This window comes from Rattus norvegicus, chromosome 10, assembly GCF_036323735.1.
Source record: "Rattus norvegicus strain BN/NHsdMcwi chromosome 10, GRCr8, whole genome shotgun sequence".
Classification (NCBI taxonomy): Eukaryota; Metazoa; Chordata; class Mammalia; order Rodentia; family Muridae; genus Rattus; species Rattus norvegicus.
The window spans coordinates 92656603-92678043 of record NC_086028.1 but is presented as its reverse complement, the minus strand read 5'-3'; the positions used below and the strand labels follow the sequence as shown (position 1 = coordinate 92678043).

Sequence of the window (21441 nt, the reverse complement as noted above, 5' to 3'; positions counted from 1 at the left end):
GCTAGAGAAATAGTTCAGCAATTAAAAGTGCTCGCTGCTCTTGCAGAGAACTGGAGTTTAGTTCCTATCACCCATGTCAGACAGCCCACAAATACCAGTAACTGCTGGAATCTAAAGACCATTTCTGGTCTCCACGAGCACACACGCAAACGTGCACATACACAAACGTGCACATACACACATGGAGAAACACAAACATCCCTACAAATAAATACTTTCAATTAAAAAAATTAATACTAAAATAAAGCCAGATGTGATAACACACACCAAATAATGAAGAGGCAAAAGGCAGGGGTAGGAGAGATGGCTCCAAGGTTAAGAGCACTGACTGCTCTTCCAGAGGTCCTGAGTTCAAATCCCAGCACCCACATGGTGACTCACAACCATCTGATCTGATGCCCTCTTCTGGTGTGTCTGAAGACAGCTACAGTGTACTTGCATATAATAAATAAATCTTTAAAAAAAGAAGAAGAAGCAGAGGCAGGTGGATTTCTGTGAGTTTCAAGGCATCCTAGTCTATAGGTCAAGTTTCTGGACAGCAAGAGCTTCATAGAGATGCCTTGTCTCAGAAAATGAAAACAACAAAACAGGGTTGGAGGGATGGTTCAGTGGTTAAGAGAACTGGTTGCTCTTCCCGAGGTCTTGAGTTCAAATCCCAGCACAACCATCTGTAATGGGATCTGATGCCCTCTTCACATACATACAATCAATAAATTTAAAAAAAAATAAAGAAAAAACAAGCAAACAAAAAAGAAAACGGGGGGGGGGTTGGGGATTTAACTCAGCGGCAGAGCGCAAGGCCCTGGGTTCGATCCCCAGCTCCGAAAAAAAGAAAAGAAAAAAAGAAAACGGGCATGCATGAAGCCCTGGGTTCACTCCAGAATGCTACATGAAGGCAGGAGGACCAGGAGTTCAAGGTCACCCTCAGCTATCTGCCAAGTTCAGGGCTGTCTTGTGCCAAATGAGACCCTGTCTCAAAAAATGAATCAAATAGTAATACTGTGGTACACACCTATAATTCCAGTATTTGAGAGTCAGAGGCTGGAGGACCAGGAGTTCAAGGCCAGCTTGGGCTGTAAGAGAGACCCTATCAAAAATACAGCAAGAGAGGCGATAAACATTGAAGGGATAGAAGACCCGGTTAATTGAAGTCTGTTTTGCTGTATCGTGCGAGTCTTTAGCTGACGGTCGAGGAAACAAAGAAATAGCCTCAGTTAAGCCAGGAGTTCCCTCAGTTAAGAGGGAACTCCACCTCAGCAGAGTCACTTTGTGCAGGAGAGGGCTTCACCTCATCCCAGCACTGGGGAGGCAGAGACAGGAGAACCCTAGGGGCTCACTGGCCGGCCAGTCTAACCAAATCAGTGAGGCCCAGGTTCAGTGAGAAAACTTGCCTCAAAAAATAAGGCAGATGGGGCTGGAGTCAACAGTTAAGAGCACTGACTGCTCTTCCAGAGGACCCAGGTTCTATCCCCAGCATTCACGGTACAGCTCACACGCATCAGGGAATCCCACTGCATCTTTGATCTCCGGGAACACTGTGTGTAAATGATACACAGACATACATGCAGGCAAAACACCCACAGACACAAAAACAACAACAATAAAATACAGGGAGATAGTAGAAGGCACCAGACCTTGACCCCTGGCCTCTGCATATAGCTGCATACATATATAAACATATACACACCCACACTGCACACACACACACACACACACACACACACACGTGTTTGAGAAAACATAATTTTGGGTGATAACCTCAGAAAGCATTTGTTTCTGGCAAGAGCTCTGAATCCAAGTTGCTAGAAGTTACTCTTACCTTTGAAAAATCGATCCGTAATAGGATGAATTATCTTCGGAAGAGTACTCTGAGAGTATGCAATTGAATCTTCTAAAAAAAAAAAGTTGACGTGCATGTGGATTTTGAGGTCATAGTCATTGCAGAGACCGTGCATTTAACCAGATGTCCCAAAGTGGGGTTCCCCACCTCATTAGCATAAGTTACTGAGGACGACTGACATGTTTACCTCCTGGGTATGCATTTATGGTATGTGGAGGTATTTCAAGCTTTAGAGAGATTTTTCTTAGTTGGTGGCTTACCTGGCTTGTAGACGCAACAGCATCTAGCACTTGGGAGGTGGAGACAGCAGAGATGAGGAGTTCAAGGTCCTTCTAGAGTACACAGGCAGATTTGGTACCTGGGCTACATGAAACCCTGTCTCAGAGAGAGGGGTGTGGAGAGGGCCAGCAGAAATAGATGTTTCAGTGTTTTTAAATACATAAGGCCCTCTCCCATCAATATTACGCAGTCTTCTACCTCGTTTTGGTTTTGTCTTACGTTTTTTGGCTTTGTCATCAATGCCCCCCACCCCCAACCCCCGCCCCAGTCCGTCCCTTCACTTGTTTTCAAACCTCACTATGAGCAAGGCACTGGCCATCTTTGCTGCCAAACCCTCTCTTACGCCCACAAAACTGATGTAGCTCTGAAAGGCCAGAGTCTGCCCCATGGTAAGTCCCTCCCTTTGAAGTGAACTAATTACAGATAAAGAACGATTTCTGTGGAGATTCATCACAGTAAGGCAGTAAACTGTCTGCCTTCTCTGGGTTCTGTTTTCCCGATTAATTGACTAATGCCATGCGCACAAAGAAACTTGTTTTCAATTTTGAACTCCTATTTGAACGGGACTGCATCGAATTCGTTTCCAGGTGTGTTTGTGTTTAAGAATTACTGATAATCAGACATTGAAGTTGTGGGGTTTGGTCTTGTGGAATGTGTTGGTATTGACTAAGAACCGTCTGTCTTCACCCTTAAAGACGCCTCCTTCTTTCATTGCTTGTCAATAACCTGCTTTCTAAAAGAGCATGTCCTTGCCTGACTGGCCTGCAGCTTAGCCTTCTCAATACTTACATTGCTCGTGGACAGCATTTCTGATGGATGACTCCAGGGCTGAGAGGAGCACCATAAGTTCAATAAAATAGCCCAGGCCTAGATTTTGAGCCATACCCTACCTCAGTCCCAGACCACACAGAATTAAATCATGAGCTCTGGCAGATCTGCCCTTTGGAAGCCAAGAGAGCCTCACATGACACTCGATTGATATAAAAAGACATCAGGCCACATGATCCAGAAAGTGCTTAAGGAAAAACTCCAGCCAGGAACACACGAGGCAAATCCCCCACTAAGCCAATCAGTGATGGCGCTGATGCTTTTTATTTTTATTTTTTATTTTTTGCATACTTTGTTGGTTGATGATTGATGAGGAGGCCTGAAGTGAGATTCTGCCAAGACCTTGATAATAGGGCTGGGAGAATGGCTGATAAAATCCAACAGAAAAGCAAGAGAGTTGGGGGTGGAGAGGAAGACAAGGGGGACGTTTAAGGTGAGACGGGGTTAAATATCAATGTTCCGAATCTCACTTGCTGAAAGAGGAGATTCCTTGTTTTTCCTTTTGTTGGTTTTTGCTCATTTGCTTTGTTCTTTGAGACAAGATCTTATGCAGCCTTGAAGCCATAATCCTCCTGCCTCAGCCTCCCAAGTGCCAACATCGCAAGGATAAGACAGGACTTCCCAACCTGGTCGCTGTTGGCGTTTAGAATGAGATCTTTTTTGTTGAGAATTGGAGGTCCCGGTCTATGGGATGTTTTGCAGCTTCCCTCCTTCCCTGTCACTAGAGAGATGCCAACAGGACACCTTTCCACCGCTGTCACAACCAGACACTGCCACAAAACCGTCTCCTGCTGAAAACCATTATGGTCTGAGAGCTCATTATCCTGAAACACCGAAAACTTATAGATTCTAGCCAAGCATGGTGTTGTGCACCATTGTATTTATAGATTGATGTGGGTGGAAGAGTGTCAGCCATCTCAGAGCTGTCAGACTACACTCAAAGACCCGCATTTTCTGGCCCCTCGAATTCCTTGCAAAACCGCATCCGAGTGAGAACTGTATGGACTCTCACACTCCCAAGTGAGTGCACTGGGTCTGCCCTCCACAGTCTGTCTCCTACCATAGCAATGAAAGTGTCCTTGGTGTTTTCCAATGCACTAACTTAAAGATGGCCTAGTATCTCTCTGGAAAGTTCTACCTGAAGGTAAGTATGAAGCCAAAACCACCTGGCCTCTCTGTCCCCGAGAGAGATCTTCTAACAAAGCTTTAGGAGATCTCAGGCTACGCACAGCCCACTCGCTAACACTCTCACCCACTCTCCAAGAATCACCCCTACACAATCTATCGATCTCCACCCTTCCCTGCCCTCACTCCCTTCTTGGGCTGGTTTATCTAACTTTATGATTTTTACCCCATAAAGTTAGTCAGTCACCTGCTTTTTAATTAAAAAAAAAAAATCTTGGCTGAGCTACCGACTTTCCCTAAAGTGTCCCCATTAAAGTTTTGTGTTTAATAACGGAAGTTGCCCACGTCTTGACTTTTTTCAGATATGACAATGGATGATGTTCGGGAATACGAGAAAAACATGCATGAACAAACCAACATAAAAGTTTGCAATCAGCACTCCTCCACTGTGGATGACATAGAGGGCCATGCACAGACCAGTGTATGTAGACTGTTCAAAGCGCGTTGCCCACCCTGTGGGAAACAGTCATGGAAACCCACCTGTCAGCCCCTGGAAATGCGGGGTCCCCAGCCTTCTGTGAAAACAGAACCTCTCCCAGAGACTGTGGGTAAAGGTTCCCCCCTCCATCCAGTCTTCGAGTGGGCTGTGTCAGTCACCTGGGTCTTCCAGATCTTTCCATTCTTCAGTGGCGTCACCTCATGGCTAACCCAGGACACAGAGAGTGGAATCCTCTGGGGGGGTACCTGTCAGATAGCCCGCACCAATCACAAAGCAGCGTAGGCATAACAGTGGGTGTCAGGAGTAAAGTGGATAGAATGCCTAACTTTTCAGAGCGTAGTTGACACTTGTGTTCCTTGGAGGACTTTGCTTTTGTCTTAGTCTCTGGAAGGCTTTCTAGAACTCATTCGGGCTGTTTCCCTGAATCAGTTCCTTCTGACGTAGGCTAATCTCTGGAGTAAGCTACAGTTCATGCGCACACACATGCCTAATGGTGGAGGGGTGGTGAGCTGAGATTTAGGGGTGCTAGACCTAGCCAGGCCTTAGATAGCCCTGGGTTATTGACAGCCTTGGGTTACTGAGAGCTGACTCTATGGTGTATTCCAGAATTTAAATACATGGTTATCTCGTTGTGCTAACAGAGAGGCAGTATAGATAACAAAGGACTCATCACTGAATCGTTACGTGGGTCTCAGCCAGTTCTCCTATGTGTGATCTAGGAACAGTTTGAGTTCTTGTGTTTCCCATGCCCAGGCCCTAAGATAATATTGATGAGAGACTTGAAAACTCAAAGAACACAAGTTATTATATGGATGCTACCTTTGTTTTGTTTTTTTAAGATGTGAGAATGTAGGGTCTACCGGCAGCTCAGCAGTTCAAAGCACCTGCTGATCTTGCCGAGGACCCAAGTTCAGTTCCCAGCGCCCATGACTAGTGGCTCACAACTTCCTGTAACTCTAGGTCCGGGGTATCCAGCGCCCTCTTCTGTCCTACTAGGTATTGCACGCACGCACGCACACACACACACACACACACACACACACACACACACACACACACACGATAAATCCTTTTTTAAAGAATTGAGAGCATAATTACAGAACTTTGAGGGGTGGCTTTGAGACAAGGCTCTAGAATTGGAAGACCCTCTGGTAATGTTTTGGAAATATTTAGTTATTTTTCTTTCCCAGCATGATTTGGACTGTGCCCTGCCAGGCTAGTGCACGCCATTGGTCACTGGATGCATGTGAGTGCCTGTGAGCCTGAGGGCGGGCTAGCTCCGCCTTCCCCCTTGTCACGCATGCGCTGCAACCATTGAAGTAAGAGTTGCTGAAGGTTTGCCCCGATTTTGATCAGACACCTCCCCACCTCTCCTTTTTTCCTGTTCTAAAAATGGGAATGTTCTTTTAAGGAAACTGTTCCAGAACGTTCCTTGCTTTTGATTACTTTTTCTCCTAGGAATGTCAAACACAGAGCCATCAACTGCTCTGAAAGCTGCTCGCTACAAACACAGACCAGACAAAGCTACGGGGGAGCGGGGGACAAGGGATGCCTGAAGGGCACTGAGCTGGACTAATTTCAGGGTCTAAGCCAGACATGGTGGCTGAGAGCTGAGGCAAGAGAATTGCCTTGAGTTGGAGGCCAGCCTGGGCTATGAGACCCTGTCTCGAGGTGGGGAGTTGGGGGAGAGGGAGGCTTAGAGCTTAAGGCCTTTGCATGTGCTTTCTGTTTTAATTCATCATTAGCATTAAACTGTAGAGAAATAGAGGCTCAGAATGCACCCCCACTCGTTCTCTGGCCGTAAGAAACCATTGTCACCGTTGACTGAAACATAATGGTTGCCTTATAATGTTGCCCTCTTTCTTTGAGATTCCATGAAATCGCCGATCATTTGTTGTGTTGTGTTGTTTATTTGTTTGTTTTTTGCAATCGTATTTTTTTTTCCATAATGAGAAATGATGGTTAAAGGTGAGAGGCTGTTTGTACCACAAATAAGAAGTGTGTGGATAGGCCAACAAGATGGCCTAGCAGGGAAAGGGCCTCATCATACAAGCCTAGTGATGTGGGTTTGATTACCAGAGCCCAGGTAACTGCGGATAGAGAGAATTGGCTCCACATATACAAAGACATGCATCCTAAATTTTAAAAAAAATTTTTTTTAATTTATAAATAGTAATAACGCCCCCGTAGGGGGACTAGGGTTGGAGCACAGTTGTCAGAGTGCCTGGCATGTGCAACACCCTGGGCTCCATCCCTAACAACATATACACTGTGGCTGGTGTCACAATCCCAGCAATCCCAGCACTGGGGAAGTAGAGACAGGAAGATCAGAAATCATCCTCAGAGTTATTTCAGAGTTATCCTCAGCTACATAGTGGGTTAGAGGCCAGCCTGATCTACCCAAGAGCCTATCAAATAAAAATAAAAATAATAACCTTCATGAGTGCTAAAATGAAATTTAAGGGGCTGGGGATTTAGCTCAGTGGTAGAGCGCTTACCTAGGAAGCGCAAGGCCCTGGGTTCGGTCCCCAGCTCCGAAAAAAAGAACCAAAAAAAAAAAAAAAAATCCAAAAAAATGAAATTTAAATTAACTCCCTGAGCATGGATAAGTTAAATTGGAAGTACGCAAAATTAACATCTGTGAGCACGATAAAGAAAATCAGTCCCATCTGACGATTTCAAAGCCTCCAGAGAAGAGACTCTGAGGGATCTTTTTGTTTGTTTGTTTTTGTTGTTTTGTTTTTTTAATATGAATTCTGTGCTGTGTTGTTTCTGCCCCCTGCTGGAAACATACACTATCACAACACTTCGGCAACTTGTTAACCAAGTAATTTTTCAAAATTGCTATCCATTTATTAAAAATATATCCTAGTTCACTAAAGTTCTCTGTCCGATTCCAAGTATATGCTGCTTTAAAGAGCCGAATCTCACTTATTCACTTAAAAGTGGTAAGTTAATAGGTGTATTTTTCTTAAAATTATATCAATTTTATATTATGTCACCCACAATTGCAACTTTTCTTTTTATCTCCTTTGTAAAAACTCTTTTCCTCTCAGGAATTTTTTTTTAATTTCATAGGTAAATGGTCACAGATTTAATTTAATGGGAAGTGTGTTTTTGAGTCAGGCATGATGGCGCACACCTTTAATCCCTACACTTGGGGGTCAGAGGCAGGTAGTTCTGGGCTTTGCAGACCTGGAGCCTGGTCTGCGAAGCAAGTTACAAGACACCTGGGGCCACAGAGAACGCCCCCCCCCCGTGTGTTTATTGTCACCTTGCTCAGATGTTATGAAACCTAGTGATGTGGTCTGGTGGTAGAGCGCCTGTCTGGCATACTGGGGGCCCTGTATTTGATCCCCGGCCACACAAAGATCACCTGATGATCAACATGGGTTGTTAATACTCAGTCCACATTCAACATTTCTAAGGTGTGTTATTGAAGGGTACACTATCATTCAAAGAGACCTGAACCACTAAGACCATGGAGAGGACCAGAAGGAATGAGTGGGCCTCTGTCAGTGAGCCAAAGTAGATAAACAGTTCAAGGGCTCCGCTCTACCCACCTCAGGGCAAAGCCTTCCCTTCAGGCTTATCTTGACAGCTCCATTTACCTGGTTACTCTATCCCCAGTAAGTGAGAATCACCAGAGGGTTCCCAGGAATAGCCAGGCCGACAGTAGTCCCTAATAACAATACCAAGGGCCTGCCAGACATCTCAGTGAGTAAAGGCCCTCGCCGCCCAGCCTGGTGACCTGAGTTTGATCCCTGAGAGCCACATGGTAGAAGGCAAGAAGCAACTCCAGAAAGTTGTCCTCTGACCTCCACATGCCCCCCTCCCCCAAAGCTGCAGTTACAGGTGGCTGTGAGCCATCTGATGTGGGTGCTGGGAATTGAACTCTGGTCCTTTGGAAAAGCAGTGGGTGCTCTTGGTTGCTGAGCCGTCTCTCCAGTCCCAATCAATGAAAGTTTTAGGCGGTTCTTTGAAAACCTGACACCTAGTACACAAGGTCTTCTTCCCTCTTTCTTTTCATTCTCTTTCTTCTTTTAAACAGCCTTGAGGGATGATTTTCTTTTCCTTTTTTCGGAGTAATCACAGTATTTTATTGCTGGGTAGCAATAACACCCCGTGACCTCAGAGTACAAAAACTGAGTTCTGAGGCTAAGGAACCTGAGAAGTTCCGATGTTTTGCCTGAATTTAGCCTCTTAAGGTTCCTGACTGTTCTGTGATCGAAGCTTGACAATAATGTTGTCAAGGCCATTGATCGCTTTAATGGAGGCTCTTTGTATGGAGGCTGTGACCCAGGCTTGTAAAAGCTTCATGTTCAGGTAATAGCAGCAGCCAGCGAGGGCGGGTGCATGTGCACACATACGCACGCGCACACACACACACACACACACACACACACACACACACACACTGGATCTGGCTCTACACTCCTGGTAAGTCTAATTCAGAACACTCATTGAAGTGAAGTGGCTGGAGAAAGCTCGGTGACTAAGAACACTTGTGCTAGTGACAGCACTGAAACGTGGACCCCAGCCTCCAGGCAATAATCCAGGCATGCTGCAAATGCCTATAACTCTAGCTGGGGGGGGGGGGGGTGAAGGGTAGGAATAGGAGAACCAAGGGCTTAGAAAATGTGAGCCCCAGCTTCTGAGAGAGACCCTGCCCCAAAAGGGATAGGGAAAATTAAAGGTGCCCTCTTCTAGTTTTCTTGTGTGCACAGCGGTGTCACACACACACACACACACACACACACACATGCAACACACACGCAATACACATATACACATAAATACACATGCACATACATATACACAACATATATATACACATACATACACATGCACTCACATGCACGCACTCATACAGACACCACACACATGTACACACACATATATATGCACACACATATACATGCATACACACACAAATATTTTTAGTGCATACTAATTGGACCAATGAGATGGCTCACCAATTAAAGATAGCCGCTGCTGCCAAGTCTGGCAAGCTGAGTTCAGCCCAATGAACTGAGGGCCTGGATGGCGGAAGGACTGAAGGTTGTCCTCTCACCTCCAAGACTCAGTCACCCCCCCACACAGGATCCATGCTCACCCAGCAAATAGATAAATAAAGTGTATTTCAGTAATTCCTGAATACTTACTAAAGAGTCCTTTGAAAAATCTTGGATTGATATCCAAAAAGGAAATGTTTTTTGGGGGGGATGTGTCTTAGTAACAAAGATGAGGGAGAAAAAAAATGAGGGATTAATATTTCAAAAACAATTCAGGTTTGTGATGGGTAGGAGTCGGCTTCATGGTAGCGCCCCCAGATTTAGCAATGAAACCCATTTGCACGTCTGGACAGTAACTATTATTCTCTCTACTTTTCCCTTTGAAGACATGACAATGGATGAAGTGCGAGAGTTCGAACGAGCCACTCAGGAAGCCACCAACAAGAAGATCGGCGTTTTCCCACCTGCCATCTCGATCTCCGGCATCGCTCTACTGCCTTCCTCGGTGCGCAGCGCCCCCTCCAGCGCCCCCTCCACCCCTCTCTCCACAGATGCGCCAGAATTTCTATCCATTCCCAAAGACCGGCCCCGGAAAAAATCTGCTCCAGAGACGCTCACACTTCCAGATCCAGAGAAAAAAGCCACCCTGAATTTACCTGGCGTCTACGCTTCCGAAAAGCCATGTCGGCCCAAATCAGAGTAACTCCGTGTGAACATCCCGTTGGGTCCTTTATTTTCATTTGAGGCTTTTTTTTTTTTTCTTAAAGAATCCTCTGGTCGAGGAAAGACTGCCTCTTCACTCAACTGTGTTCTTGGATCTCAGACTGCATGTGGTTAGATAATCTCACAGATAGCAAGAACCCCCTTCGTGTGCCACACAGCATCATAGCGAATGTGGAAAAGTACGATTTAGAAAACAAAGCAAAACAGGAGGGGCAGAGGGCAAAGCTCAGTGGGTAGAGAGCTGCTGCAGCTGCCACAGAGCCCTTCGGTTCCATCCCCGCAATGGTAAACCAGGCAGCAGGGTCAGAAGTTCGGGGCCAACCTCAGCTAGAAACAGATTCGAGGCCAGCCTGGGTTATGTGAGACACTGTCTCGAGAACAAGACACACAGAATTGTCTCTAGCTTTAGAAGTGGGACAAGGAGGAAGCTGTCTCTGGGACCTTGATGAGTCTAATGTGGGCCTCAATGGTAAAAGGGTGAATGGATGAGAAACCTTTTTTTTTATTTTTTATTTTTTTTGGTAAGGTGTGGTAAAATGACATCAATTTCCTCCCATCAACAACAAAAAGTAAAAATATATATATATTCTCAGGAGTCACATGCCCAATTTTATCATTTGGGACTGCTGACCACCAATACTTGAATTCCAGTTGTAATCAATATTCCTATTTTGATTTAGCCTGACTCAGGATTTGGAGCCTAAATTAACTTCTTACACTTTTGAAAATTTTAATAACCAACTTCTAGAGGCTCCAAGTGCAATTCACGATAACGTCTCTTTATACCTTTTCACAAAATTTAATAAAGAGCCCATCTGTTTGCGTCTCTTCGCTTCCCCCTCCGTGCCCTGGTGGCTTCTTAAATCTTTTTAAGACTTGCCTGGAAGGCTTATGACCACAACTAATATAATGTGGAATGTTCCGGAAACAGAGAGCCCCAGGTGAGGCAGCCATCTTCTCTTCAAGTACCTCCAAAGCTTGACCTGTGAGCTTCACCATCCAAACAATTCTCAGAAACTTCGACAAGCTAAGGAGAATTCATTCATTATTAGTCTCCCACTTGAGGAAGTTCAAGGTAGACTAAGTTACCTGTGCTTAACCACTGTCTGAACCATGCAGAAGAGAATCCATCCCTCCTGGTTTACTCTTAGTAACACCCAGATATACCTGGGATGGGTTGACCATCACCAGGCTTCTGAAAACACTACCATTCTCTTATTCCTTCCTTATAATCTAAACATCGGGGGCCAGGGTGTAGCTCGATTGTAGAGTTCTTTACCTAACATTCAGGAGGCCCTGGGTTCCAGTCCCCCAACCCCGCAGAAAGGAAATAATCTAGTTATCAGCTGTGTCCCAGGAATCCAGAAAATACAGGCAAGCGAGAGATGTTGAGGATTTGCGGGTTCCTATTTGTACAGAGGTGTGGTCATAAATGTTCCTTTTGTCTTAGTCTCGTTGCTGCACAGAGGGGACATGTATGTATGCCAGAGTCCAGGCCGACCGCTGACAAGGTCGGTCATCAAAGTGGCAGAAAGAGAAATCGGTCACCGTTGCACCTCACTGCCTTTAAGCCCACAAGGAAAGCCCACAGAATAGCAATAGCTGTGTGACGCTGCAGAACCTACGTCCTAGCTGTCCCTTCCTGACTCCTGACCTCCAACCTCAGGAAAGAAAATGGCCCCCAATACAGATCCCAAAGGAAGCAAAAGCAGACCAAGGAGTGTATTCTCCTTCCCTAACACCTCCCTGCCAGTGGACCCTGCCTGCACCCCGTCCCGGGTGCACCACATTCTGCCACGTCTCCCGGGTCCATGCCCTCTCTCTCGGCCCAGGTGCTGGCTCCTTGAGCCCAGCACCAAAGTGTTTAGAGTGTCTAGATCATTCCTTTGTCTATAGATGGACATTGCACCCCAGTACTCAAAGGAAAGCGATTACAAATAGCTTATCGTAACAGCGCACCTTTTCCTCGAGGTGACGGTACCGTAGTAGGGTACCCTCCTTTGCATGGTATGGAAGCATGAATCTTGCTTGTGGGAAAACCGTCCTCTCTCCCCAAACCCTTTGAACCCCTCAGTGGTTTCCTCTGCATACGGCTGTATTCAATGAGCAAAAAAAGCAAAATTCCACTTTTCAGAAGACACGGAGTTCGAGTATGTATCTGCTTACCGTTTGCAAGCTGACGCGGGCTGGGGTGGGCTCGTCGGTTTTCGTGTAGTGCGAGCTGATTTTGCGCAGGTGGCTAACCCATCTGGCACCGAGTTTTTCCAGTAATACCACTCCACTCCTCCGTTCTATACAGGCTTCTGTTGTCAAGGTCAACAGTCTGGTTCTCTTAGAAAAGCTACCTTCGCATTCCCTCTCTGTGAGTCTTCTTTTCCTTTGTAGTCAGCTCAGGACCTTTGACACCAATTGTAGCGCTAACTTCTGGTAATGTGATTCTTAACCAACGCGTATGTGTTCAGTTTTCCTGTCTACATGTGGTTCTGTGTGTGTTTCAAATAGGGAAGGGGTGGGATTCTGGATATATTTCACTAGCTGCTTTGAATATTTAATCCAGTCATCAAAAAGCATAAATGACTTCGACGTTTTCTGGATCTTGATTGCCAAGTGTCGTTTCGCTTTGTCCTCACGTTAATCTGCCATTGTGGGATCCAAGCCTTCGAGGGGTGTGTGTATATAGAACACGAGTAATTCTTGTGAGGATGGAAACAAAATGGGTGCATGATGGAAATTTAGGGGGGTAAAAAAATAGCAGAAACTTGAATGGCTAAGCATGTTCGAGGGGGGAATAGAATCCTTAACTCAGTGCCTATGTCTGCCATGTGAAACCCTTCAGCTTCGTTCACCAAAATTGTATCATACCTGTACATATATATACATGTATAAAACGCAGTATAGCAAGCCACCCACCAGCAGTTCTAAGTCTCTGGTGGCCCAACTGAAATAGCATAGGATAAAATGTGTGTTTACCCCTCTTCATCTCTGACAGCGGTAGATGCCGCTAAAATGGCCATTCGTGTCTTGACTCCTGGTGGCTTCCTAAGAGGAAACATCCCCGCATTCAGGGTGTGGCACAGCAGCATCTCTTTGTTGCGCTTTTCCTGGGTCAAGGCTTTGTGGTGTTTTTATTGCATAAAGCTTGTCTCACCCCACCCCACCCCCACCCGGAGCGTTTCCTTTTGCGCTGTATAGTAAGAGAATGCAAAGGAAAAAGAAACTGTAACATTTTTTATTGTTGTTGTCAGTTTGTGGGTGGACTTGCTTATAAACCCTGCTCTCTGGCTTTGCATCTATGTGGGGCTATTTTAACTTATCTACAGGCATATGTCAGCCGGGTTTTTGGGTGTGAAGATAAGTTAGCTCGATTGTAGATCTAATGAACACACACACACAAATAAATAAAAATGTAAAAATAGGATACACAACCCCTAATGATATCCCCCAAAAGTAATCGTGTGGTTTTCATTCATGACCCACAATGAGCTTTAAACTAAGAAACATCTTGATTAAAACCCTCTAAATTGAAATTTTCAGAGCTAAATGTGTTTATGAAGATTTTCAAATTTCACTTCCTTTGGCATCTCTTCAGTGCTCTGAGACAACAGGGTAACAGGGCACCAGCTGGCTTACATTGGTGGGAACTTTGTTTTGGAAAAGGGCCAGCACAGAATTGACTCTCCTTTCAACCTATAAGCAGATAATCCAATGCAGAGTGACGTTTCCATACTTTTCTGGTCATCTGACTGGTAGGCTAGATGACATCTTCCATCCAAGCCATAGTTGTAAAAAAATAAAAATAAATCTTGGCCTGGTCTGTAAGTTGACATGAATAAACTATGTTAAACTCTTTATTCTTGGTAAGACCAAAGCGTTACACCGTCACACTGCGTTGACACCACGCACAGACCCAAGACACCTTGGGTTCCCCTGTATTCCGAATTCCACCTTCAAAGCACTCTGTCCGAGTCTGATATCTTACTGCTCAAGATCCATAGGACTTCATGCTATAAGACAATGTGAACGTGTGGAGAACTTCACAGACGACGCCCCTTTACTGTAACTCCATTTTAATAAATGCTTAGGATAAGCCTTCCCACTTTCTTGCTTTCCGAGTTCAAACTGTATCTGTGGAATTTCAAGTCTCCCTCCCCGTTTCCCAGTGTCCCTGAGGAGATAAGAGGTTCTTTTGAGTTGATGTTATATGTCCTTGCCAGTGTCATTTCAGCATTTCCGTTTTCGAGCTGAGATCTTGATCGGGTTAACTTAGTCAAAATACCACTGCCACCACTGAAGGACCAAGTGTTGGAACGCAGAGTGCAAGCAACTCGAACGGAAGTGACCCTCACACACACAACCCTCTGTGTCCTTTTACGGCTGTTCTGTCGTCGATGCCCGCCCCCCCCCTTGTTATTTATTATTGTTAATAACTTACTTTTTCTTACATTCTATTGTAAATAAAGTACAAAGCAATCTTCTTCCAAGTGTAGCTTCCTCTTTCTCAGCCAGTCCCAAGGGAACGCTGTCCAATATTGATGTCAATGGGAAAGAAGACAGGACAAGGAAGGAAGCCAATTACTGTACCCAGCCAGATGGCCTCGTGTGCAAGGTTGCCTCTCCTACTAATGGGCACGTGGTATCCAAGACCCTTCGTAGGAAATTCCTAGTGACCTTAGTTTTCCAGCCTAAAAATACCCAAAAGAAAACCTAGAACCCCATAGGCTGAATGCATTAACTCCCTTATCCACCTAGAGGGTACTTGAATGTCTCCAGAATTTAAGATCCCATAGCCAAGAGGGATCCTTGGGAGTACCAACCAGATTCACTCCATGCCAGGTTAGGTCTGACGTGTGTGTGTGTGTGTGTGTGTGTGTGTGTGTTCACACATTGGGCATTGGGTTTGCCAGGCAAATAGGTACTGGCAAATAGGTACTGAATTAGACAGCTCAGCTAGGCCTTTTTGTTCTTGTTTGTTTTGTTTTTTGTACTGTTTTTTTTTGGGACACAGTTTCTATTACGTAGCCCTGGCTGTCCTGGAACTCACTATATAGACCAGGCTATCATCAAACTGAGAGATCTGCCTGCCTCTGCTGGGATTAGAAGGGCATGTGTGCCACTGCTCCAACTCATTTCTTTAAATATATTTATGTACTTAATGTATATGAGTACCCTGTAGCTTCAGACACACCGGAAGAGGGCATCGGATCCCATTACAGATGGTTGAGAGTCACCACGTGGTTGCTGGGAATTGAACTCAGGACCTCTAGAAGAGCAGTCAGTGCTCTTAACTTCTGAGCCATCTCTCCAGCTCCTCTTTTTTTTTTTTTTTTCTAAGACAAAGCCTTGGGCTGAAGAGATGGCTCAATGGTTAAGAGCCCTGACTGCCCTTCCAGAGGTCCTGAGGTCACTTCCCAGCAACCACATGGCGGCTCATAGCTGTCCTCTGGTATGCAGAGTATATGAAGACAAAAGTACCCATATACATACGTAAATATTTAAAAAAAATAGACAAAGTTTTTATCTCCTTTTACTTGCAATATGGTAAAGATGACCTTGAAATTTCAATCTCCCTGCCTTAACCTTCCAAGTTCTGGGATTCAGGTGTGTACCAGCACACCCAGTTTATTCAGTGCTAGGAAATCCAACGCAAGGTTTGGTGCATACTAGGCTAGAGCTCTACCAACTAAACTATATCCCCAGCTCTAGTTGGGTCACTTTTTTAAGGTATTCATTTTATTTATGAGTGTTTTATTTATTTGTGTCTTGAAGGAGGCATCGGATCCCCCAGAACTGGAGTTAGAGGCATGGGTGCTAGGATCCGAACTTGTGTTCTCATGTTTCAGCAGCAAATACTCTTTTTTTTTTTTTCCTTTTTTCTTTTTGGAGCTGGGGACCGAACTCAGGGCCTTGCGCTTGCTAGGTGAGCGCTCCACCACTGAGCTAAATCCCCAACCCCAGCAGCAAATGCTCTTAACCATAACCACTGAGCCATCCCTCCAGCCCCACACCTGGCTCATGTTTTAGGATAAGGCTGTCCTGTCACGATTTCCCTATCCCACTCAGCCTCTGCTGTTCATGAGAGGTTCCTCTGGGGTTGCTGAGTACGGAAACAGAAATGCTTCAATGTCTCAGTGGAGCTTACACAGAAACACAGCTCTAGTCTATCTTCCGGTTAGCTAATGCTGATTGGCTGATTCAGTGGGTCAGGGTATTTGCTGCTATGTCTAATGGCTGGAGTTGGATCACCCCTAGGACTCGCACGGTAGAAGAAGACCAACTCTTAAAAGTTGTCCTCTGACCTCAACACAGGTCCTGTGACACTCATGTCACACACTCACACGATAGACAGACAGACAGACAGAAATTTAAAAAAGGAAATAAAGTCACCGTCTGACCTCTGACCGGAACAAGCACAGTGCTTTTTTTTTTTTTTTTTTTTTTTTTTTTTTTTTTTTCAGAGCTGGGGACCGAACCCAGGGCCTTGTGCTTCCTAGGTAAGCGCTCTACCACTGAGCTAAATCCCCAGCCCCTAAGCACAGTGCTTTTTATACCAAAGTCCTATGAGTTGTGTAATATCAGTTCAATTAACTAAAACATGTTGCCTTTTATAGCTCTAACATCACCGTTATGCCCCATCCAGCATTTTAATTCTGTATGCAAAACACACCAACTTTCAACATTGAGCTGCTGGCTGGCTTTCAGCCTTCGTTCTCAGGCAGAGGCTGCCTCCTGGGGCTGAACTTTATGGGGGTCGTTAAATATTTGCGTACCTAATCCTCAATGTATAGGTTCTTGTGACTCCCTAAGCAGAGTTTTATTAAAAGCAGTTTCCCACTGAGGCCCAACCTTAGCCTTCTGAACACCCACAGATTTCTCTATAATTTCCTCAGCCACCATTAGAGCCATTACATTCCTTGCGGTGTTTCTGCCTCTGATTTCCAATTGTGCCCTGGTCTCAAGTTCAGGATACATTCTGTCTGAAACAGCCATTCATGAAATTGCCAGTCAGGGTTGGAGAGATGGCTCAGCGGTTAAGAGCACTGACTGCTCTTCCAGAGGTCCTGAGTTCAATTCCTAGCACCTAGCACCCACATGGTGGCTCACAACCATCTGTAATGGGATCCAATGCCCTCTTCTGTTGTGTCTGAAGACAGTGACACTGCGCTCACATACATAAAATAAATAAGTCTTTAAACAAATAATTGACATTGCCAGTCAGCCAGAGGCTTTGATAGCTTTGCTAGGGTAACTGGGGTGTGCATCCGCACCAGGGTGTGAAGTGGGTCCAGCAAGCTCTTTTTTTAAGGTTATGGCTTGACTCTTTTTGCCTAACTTGTCTACCCTTAAATTCTCTCTCTCGAATCATGTGCGACTTAAAAGACTACCTCATTGGAATTCAAAGATTTCCCTCCTTTCTTCTTCCTGGGAGAGTTGTTCCAGTTTGTTCTCTGTCTTAGAGTTTCTACTGCTACAGTGAATCACCATGGCCAGAAAGCAAGATGTAGAGGGAGGGGTTTATTTGGCCTACACTTCCACAGCACTGTTCAATCACTGAAGGAAGTCATGGCAGGGACCTGGAGGCAGGCGTTGATGCCGAAGTCCATGGAAGAATGCTGCTTACTGACTTGCTCCACTTGGCTTGCTCAAGCTGTTTTCTTATAGAGCCCGGGGCCACCAGGTGAGGGACAGCACCACCCACAGTGGGCTGGGCCCTCCCCCATCAATCGCTAATTAAGAAAATGCCTTACAGCATTTTCTTCCACCTCTCAGATGACTTCAACTTGAATCAAGCTGACATAAAACTATCCAGCATACTGCCCAAAAGCAACTTGGGGAGGAGAGGGTTTCTTTCAGCTAACATATCATAGTTCATCACCGGGGGAAGCTGCCAAGGACCAGCCTGGACTTGGAGAGGAAGGAGTTCCTGAGGAAGAGGTATTTAGGAGCCAGGAAAGATCAACTCAAAGTCTGTTATGGGTACAAGCTGACAGCTCTGTGTTCTGCTCGAGCTGGCTTCCTGGACAGCTGTGCAGATAGCTCTTGCAGACCAAGGCCCAGTCTTTTATTTACATAGCAGTCCAGTCATTACCCCAGGTTCCCTTTTGACTATCCCATGAATCAGGATTGTATGACCATAGCCCCTTGACTCTTAGAAAGAGACAGTAAGTACATTTTCTTTTACGTAGCAAATGAATCCAGAGATCTGCCTACCATTGTAAGCACAAACAGTAAGTTTGGCTGGGTGGGATCCCATCCTGAGATTACTATCTGCACCATGCCTAGATGTGCTAATGTGCTAGCTCTGTTCCAGGGACAGGAACTGTGTCATGCCAAGTCTTCTGCATAGCAGGATGAGGCAGGAAGCCAAGGCAGGAACCTGGAAGAAGGAATTAAGCAGAGACCTGGAATAGATATTTAGATACTGGGTTGCTTTCCCTGGCTGCTTATTTAACTCTCTCTCTCTCTCTCTCTCTCTCTCTCTCTCTCTCTCTCTCCACACACACACACACACACACACACACACACACACACACACTTTGTTTTCTATCTGTGTGTGGAAACGTGTGTGTGAATACAGCGCCTTTGGAGGTCGAAAGAGGTTGTTAACTGCCAAATGTGGGTGCTGCAAACTGAACTCTGGTCCTTTAGAAGAGCAACAAGTGTGCTCTTCACTGCCGAACTATCTCTCCAGCCCCTCAGCTGCCTTTCTTATATAGCCTTACCCTTCTGCCCAGGGATGGCACCACCTATAGTTGGATAGGCCATTCCTACATCAATCAGCAAGCAAGAAAATGCCCCCACAGACATAACCACAGGTTAATCTGAAAAAGGCAGTTGAGATCCCCTCTTTCCAGATATGTTGAAGTCTGTGGTCAAGTTGATAATAAACTAATGATGGTTTAGGAATAAGTGAGTAATTTACCTTAATGTTCTTGTTCTGTTCCAAGCATATGAGCTAGAAAGAAAGAAAGAAAGAAAGAAAGAAAGAAAGAAAGAAAGAAAGAAAGAAAAAGAAAGAAAGAAAGGGGGGCTGGGGATTTAGCTCAGTGGTAGAGCGCTTACCTAGGAAGCACAAGGCCCTGGGTTCGGTCCCCAGCTCCGAAAAAAAAGAACAAAAAAAAAAAGAAAAAGAAAAAGAAAGAAAGAAAGGAAGGAAGGAAGGAAGATAAAGGAAGGAAGGGAACAAGGAAGGGATGTAGTTCAGTAAGTAGCATGTTTGGCTAGCACGCAGGAAGCCTTGGCTTCAATGCCCACGACCACACAAATCAGATGTGGCGGTACACTCTTGTAATCCTAGCAGTAGGGAGGTGGAGGCAAAAGGACTGTGTCTTAGTCAGTGTTCTATTGCTGTGAAGAGACACCATGACTACAGCAACTCTCGTAAAGGAAAACACTTCACTGGGGCTGCCTTACTGTTCCAGATATTTAGTCCATTGTCATTGTGACTGGGACCATGGAGACACACAGGCAGACATAGTGTTGGAGAAGTAACTGAGAGTCCTTCACCAGGATGGGCAGGCAGCGGGGATGGGGGAGGGGGGGGGAGAGAGAATGCACTACCTGCTTACCTTGGGCTTCTGAAACCTCAAAGCTCACCCCCAGTGACACACCTCCTCCAACAAGTCCACACCTCCTAGTCCTTTCCAAGAGTGCCTCTCCTTAGGAGCCTACAGGGTTGGCGGGGGTGAGGGGGTGGGGGCGCCATTTTCTTTCAAACCACTACAGATTAGAAGAGCAACCTCGGTGGCTGGAGAGTTGGCTCAGCTTGGGGGCTGGAGAATTAATTGGTTCAGGGGCTAAAAGAACTTGTTGCTTTTACAGTGGACCTGGTTTGATTCCCAGTAGTTACGTGATGGTCAGCAACCCTCTGTAACACCCATCATGGAGGATCTAATGCCCAATTCTCGCCTCCAGGGGTACCGTATGCATGTGAGTCACAGACAGAAATGCAGACAAAACAACCATTATACATAAATTTAAAAAAAAAAATCAGGGGTTGGGGATTTAGCTCAGTGGTAGAACGCTTGCCTAGGAAGCGCAAGGCCCTGGGTTCGATCCCCAGCTCCGAAAAAAAAAAAAAAAAAATCAGGGGTTGGGGATTTAGCTCAGTGGCAGAGCGCTTGCCTAGGAAGCCCAAGGCCCTGGGTTCGGTCCTCAGCTCTGGAAAAAAAAAAAAAAAGAAAAAATCAATCTTGGTTACATAGTCAGTTTAAAGCCTAAAATAAAATATTGGTAACCTTCAATGTTGCACTGAATGGCCTGAATTAAAGGGCTGAATTAAGCACTTGAGATTTAAAACATCATTTTGTTTAACTAAAAATTAGTTATGGAGCCAGAAAATGGTTCAGCCAAGTAAGGGACTTCCATGGGCTAGAAAGATGGCTCAGTGGTTAAGAGCACTGACTGCTCTTCCAGAGGTCCTGAGTTCAATTCCCAGCAACCACATGGTGGCTCATAACCATCTGTGATGGGATCCAGTGCCCTCTTCTGGTGTGTCTGAAGACAGCTACAATGTACCTATATATAATAAATAAATAAATCTAAAAAAAGAAAGAAAGAAAGAAAGAAAGAAAGAAAGAAAGAAAGAAAGAAAGAAAGAAAGAAAAAGGGACTTCCACCAAGCCTGACAGCCTGACTTCCGACTCTGGGACCCACAGGGCTGAAGGAAAGAACTGATTCTGCAAGTTGTTCTCTTCCCTGTATACTGATACAGTGGTGAGTGTGCAAAACACACGCACGCACGCACGCACGCACGCACGCACGCACGCAGCCAGGCAGGCAGGCAGGCACGCACACAGAGTAGATTTTCTCTCCCCTCTGCCCCAGAGTTTTTCTTCTCTACGTAGCCTTGGCTGCCTTGAAACTTGATCTGTAGACCAGGCTGACCTCAGAGATCCTCCTTCCTCTGCCTCTTGCCCGCTGGGATTAAAGGTGTGGGCCCCCACCACCCAGCTGATACTTTTTTTTTTTTAAACCAATCATATGCACCTAAGGCAGATACAAAAGACTTGGAACTTTTTAACTTCTCTTACCCAGCTAAAGCTCTTTGTCTTCAAGTGTCCAGTTGGTGACCACGAATCTGTTGGCATATCCCTGCAGCTGGGGCCTCTCCACCCTTTAGCGTTCCTGGTGTA

The 21441-nt window shown here is 45.4% G+C and overlaps 1 protein-coding gene across 3 annotated transcripts in view; it reads left to right on the top strand.

Annotated features, from left to right (window-relative positions):
• The window catches only part of Pitpnc1 (phosphatidylinositol transfer protein, cytoplasmic 1), a 265357-nt gene extending 250573 nt beyond the window's left edge, over positions 1–14784 (top strand). Inside the window, exons 9-10 of one of the 3 annotated variants that reach the window (XM_039087430.2) lie at positions 4435–4680; positions 9973–14784. In XM_039087430.2, coding sequence (XP_038943358.1) covers positions 4435–4680; positions 9973–10289 — 563 coding nt within the window. In that variant the 3' untranslated portion in view covers positions 10290–14784. The remainder of the gene's footprint in view (positions 1–4434; positions 4681–9972) is intronic. The other 2 variants (NM_001427419.1, NM_001427418.1) reach the window with 2 other exon arrangements.
• The last annotated feature ends 6657 nt before the right edge of the window (positions 14785–21441 follow it).